This window comes from Eucalyptus grandis, chromosome 7, assembly GCF_016545825.1.
Source record: "Eucalyptus grandis isolate ANBG69807.140 chromosome 7, ASM1654582v1, whole genome shotgun sequence".
Classification (NCBI taxonomy): Eukaryota; Viridiplantae; Streptophyta; class Magnoliopsida; order Myrtales; family Myrtaceae; genus Eucalyptus; species Eucalyptus grandis.
The window spans coordinates 17,592,882-17,597,794 of record NC_052618.1 but is presented as its reverse complement, the minus strand read 5'-3'; the positions used below and the strand labels follow the sequence as shown (position 1 = coordinate 17,597,794).

At 37.3% G+C, this 4,913-nt stretch overlaps 1 protein-coding gene across 1 annotated transcript; it reads left to right on the top strand.

Moving 5' to 3' along the window:
- Window positions 1-258: 258 nt before the first annotated feature.
- LOC120295906 lies at window positions 259-4,412 on the top strand. Its single transcript, XM_039317523.1, has 5 exons — window positions 259-573; window positions 1,225-1,359; window positions 2,103-2,197; window positions 2,489-2,819; window positions 4,221-4,412. Exons 1-5 carry the CDS (start codon window positions 259-261, stop codon window positions 4,410-4,412), a joined length of 1,068 nt encoding a protein of 355 aa, XP_039173457.1.
- The last annotated feature ends 501 nt before the right edge of the window (window positions 4,413-4,913 follow it).

Genomic DNA, 4,913 nt, shown 5'->3' with positions numbered 1-4,913 from the left:
GTATGCATTAAGCTATTGAATATTGTTCCTTCTTGCATTCTTGGACAGCTCAAGAGCTTGGAAAGTTTGAAGACAAAATTATGTCGTTCGCTTGAAGTTGTTTTCAAACTAGATCCTCTAGATGGACATCCTGTTGTTCATTTGCCGTTAAAAAAGCTGGAGTTATATGGATCACGAGAGCTAAAGTGCTTATGGGATAAGGAACTCCATAGTCAAGTCAAATTCCAGTGTCTCCATTCTATTACCATCAATGGATGCATGAGTCACACCTCTCTATTTCCACTCTCAGTAGCAAAACATCTAACCCAACTTGAGGAGTTGAAGATCATTAAATGTGGCATTGTGGAACTCATTGAGAAGGAAGGACTAGATTTGAAGGTTGTGTTCCCAAGGTTAACCTCCCTCAAGCTTAAGGAACTAACAGAGTTGAAGTGCATCTGTACCAGACATGCTTTACGTTGGCCAGCATTGAAGAACTTGGAGGTGCAGGGCTGTAACAAAGTGGAGATATTTGCTTCGCAACCTAAGAATGAGATGCCTCTTCATAAACAACCCTTGTTCTTGATAGAAAAGGTATGACCCAAGATTATATGTTTTGCTTCAATGGTAAATATTGGAAGTGATGATTAAGGTCACAACCAAGCAGCTCATACAAAGTAGCTATACATATTAAGATTCAAGCTACATGACTCTCTTCGAATCAATATAACTATTACAACACGGAAACATCGTATATTCTTCAAATATTAAATGAAAATTCTCGTCAATGTTTGATGTAATGCATAACCATTAATTTAAAAAAAAAAAGGTTTAATTTAATTCCGATGGTTCAGCTCTCTCTTAAGCATCATGAAGATTTAAAATACATGACATGGGGTGTGATATTATGGAGTTGCAAGTGTGTTATCTAAATTGGACCATGTAAAGATGACCGATTTTATGCTAAAAACAAAAAGATGTGATGTTTTTGTTGACATTAATCTCTAAAATTTGTGCAATTATGGTTATAATTGATGGAGAAGTTATTTTCGCAAGGTATGTATCAAATATAAAAGATTGGTGATGATGTCTATTCCATGAGCTTGCATGTCCTTCCATTGAATCACATGAGACTCAACATCTTAAGAAGCAGGTATTGTGCATGATATGTAGGGCATATACTATAGTACATGAATACTTTTTTAATTAAGATGGTTTAAGATCATAATTTGACTAATTTATCAGGGTGCATTCCCAAATCTGCAAGAGTTAAAATTGGATTTATCCGGAGGGATGGCGATATGGCATGGGTATTTTGATGATGGCAAATTCTTCAGCAGGCTTAGAGTTCTTGAGCTTCATCATTTCTCAAAGGCACTCGTAATATCCATATGTTGTTTTGTTCAGAGCTTAGCCAACTTGGAAAAACTTGTTATGTGCAAATCTTACCAAGAAGAGCTGAACATCAGTATAGAAACCATAGCAAGTCCAAGTCATGAGCCAGAAGTAATGTTGTCCTTTTCATGTCAACATTTGAAGACCCTAGAAGTGTTATATTGCGATGGATTATCTCCATATGAAATATTACCCTTTTCAAAAAAATTTCAACACCTCGAGAATCTAGATATTTCATTTTGTGATGGGTTGTCCAATATATTCACTCCGACAATAGCTAGAAATTTGGTGGAACTCACAAAATTGAGGATAAGTAACTGTAAAATGTTGACAGAAGTCATTTGTGACGAGGAAGGTGAAGAGGGGCTTATGTTGGCTTTCAATCAATTGAAGTATATTGAGCTTGATAGGTTGACAAGGTTGAGATGTTTCAGCTCAGTTAAATACACTTTAATGTTCCCTCTCTTGGAAGATGTCATAGTGAGTGGATGTCCCAACATGAAGTTCTTCTCCAGGGGACCAATAGAGGCGCCAAAGTTGGATAGAGTACAAGTATCAACACAAACATGGTTTTCTAAGGAAAACCTTAACATCACCATCCAAAATATGTTTGAAGAAATGGTATGCATCAATTACCAAATTCTATGCAGTTGGATGGTCTTCATCACCAATAGAGTAATTTCTATTTGCTAACTAGAAGTTTACATTAATGATGCTTTTTCTAACAGGAATTGGTAGCTGGACTAGAGTTTATGCGGCTATCTGAGTTCCCCGAGCTGATTGGAAAATGGCACAGCAAACTCATTCCCATCGGGTTATCTTGGCAATTAAAATCATTGATGGTGGATAAATGTCCATCATTTATTAATGCTATTCCATCTAAATTGATGCTTCCTTTAGGCAATATGAGAACGTTGCAAGTTTACAATTGTAAGTCTCTAGAAGAAATATTTGATCTTGAAGGCTTGGTGGGTTTGGGAAGCACTCGGATGCTACCTTCCTTCATGACTTTGGACTTGGTGAATCTACCAAAGTTGAGGCGACTATGGAACAAAGATCTTCAAGGATCACTGTCTTACAATTTTCTAAATTATATAACCCTTTGTAATTGCAGCAACTTGAGATATGCTTTCAATCCATTGATGGCTCAGTGTCTTGCCAATCTAAGGCGGGTGGAAATAAAGGAGTGTGATCGAATGGAAGGAGTGATTGAAGAGGAAGAAGGGCAGCAAAGCGCATTGGAGAAGATTACATTCCCGAATCTTGACGAGATGAAGCTAGAATGCTTGCCCAATTTGACTAGCTTCCTTTCGGGGAAGAATCAAATATTGGAATGCCCTAACTTAAGAGAGTTGACCATTGCCCATTGCCCCAAGATGAGTAGTTTGACTGGACAATCCTTGCTAGAGATTGACCACTGCAGTCCTTCACTTTTTAGCCCACAGGTCAGTCTTTTATTCTTAATCCATTGCTTTTGATTATTAGATTAGTTTTCTTGTCAAATGGAAGAACCAATGGAACGTCGGTGCTTTGCATGAAACAATTTCAATTCTAGTGCAGTGCAACATCTATATTTTTTTTTCTTTCATTTGTTTTTGCCTCTGAATCCTAGACACACAGTATCAATCAAGGATAATAAATTGATTACCTATTACAGGCTAAAAGATATTGTAGTTAGGTGTCAACAACACCGACTAAAACTTAATAACTATAAACCCATTCACAAATCTGTTAAACTGAAATCTTCCCAATAATTAAAATCACAAATCAAGAATTAGTTTTCTCGAATAAAGTAAACTGAAAACCAATTGCATGTTCAACTTGAAGCAAATAAATCAAAGAATTGTTACTTTGTAAATTAATTGCAAGAAACGTTTTGTCTTTTGATATTCAAACTAAGAGAACTTTCCAAGAAGTCATCACGGTAACTTTCCAAAAGTTAGAGGGAGAAGGTATTGCCAATATTTAATGTCAAATAAGCCAATTAAAATTCAATGTTCCCTGTACTATTGATTATAAATTGAATTTAGGAGAGGTTATTGTCGAAGTAGAATAAAAAGGAAATACATGTACACGCCACCATCTAATTTTGTGAAGAATAAAAGTCAATTTTCAAATTTATTTTCATTGAATTTAGTGAACACAAGCTAATTATCTTTACCAAATTTGTTTTGATTTCCATCATTTCTTAAAAATGCAACAAACACATACCAATTGTTTAGGTTAGTTTTTTTTTTCTTCTGTCACTCTTTTTTTATTACAAATGTTTTACAGTTTTAACCAGGTCGTGCTTTTTGGCTTAGACACTCCTTATCATATTATTTTGACCATATTATTTGCTTCTCTTTTCACGGTTCCCACTTTCCTCCCCCTTCTTATCTTTCCATGCCTATGGTGTTCTGTCGACAATAGCTATTCTCTTTTTCCCTTTTTTTTTTTTTGCTTTAGACATGCCTTTGGTGTCTCATTCTCTCCCTTTTTTCTCAAAAAAACATTCAAATGCTTCATGTGAGTCCCCGACAAAAGCTCAAAAGGAAGACCAAAATATGACAAAAAATTTCAACTGAACTCGTTGGCGTTATTGTCTGCTCACACCATTCGCAACTTCAATCAACTGCATTTAAGCAGTTTGGAAATAGAGAGGGACACTCTCTCTACACAACCATGTAGCGTCTTCCCAACCCCATCCCCTCCTCCGTGTCTAAGAGCATGTGCTCATCAACATGACATCCAACTCTCCCCGATACCCCTCGCTAACTCCTCCAATCCCTACACTACCCCCCTCACCTCCACTCATTCCCCTTAGCCGTTTGCTTCCACGTTTCTCCTCAACTTGGGAGGATTAGTGCGACATCAGTGAGGACGACACGGTTGGCCTCAAACCGAGCCGCAATGAGCCTAGGAGCCTAGCCGAGCTCGATGACGTTCTTGCCAATGAGAGGGAATGGGCGGAAGTGAGCTTCGATAAAGATCCACTTGGAGAGGATGAGGGTGGTGTCCTAGTGCCAGGATCTAGTAAGGGGCCAACATGTGACTGAATTGTAGACGTCCTCATCTTGTTCGATGACATGTCTCGGTGTCCTATGACTCCGATCTCCCTTGTGGTCATTAAACCCAGTGTTTGCAAGTTGCTTCAACGGGATTTGTTAGTTATCTCTTTATAGGAGCTAGGAAAACTAAATATGATGTGGGGGTCCTTTTCCTTTTGTTTCTATGAATGCGATTGCCAGCTTGAGTTCTATGCATTCACTACTCAATGCTTTGTCTTTTAATCAAATTTCTGGGACTTTTGGCTTTATCTTTCTTCTAGCAATCCTCCTTCTAGAGTCTACACATGCTCAAAAGCCTTGTCTAAAGTGAAAAATGGAAAAAAGAGGGAATGGCAAGGAAAAGATAAGAAGAAGAATAAGAAAATTCAGACCCATGAGGAAAGAAAAGAAAAGAAAAGGAAAAGAAATAAATATAAAAAAGAAAGAGAAGATGACCAAAAGGTGGGCCACATAATGGATAATATGGTCAAAATGTTGTAATATGGAGTA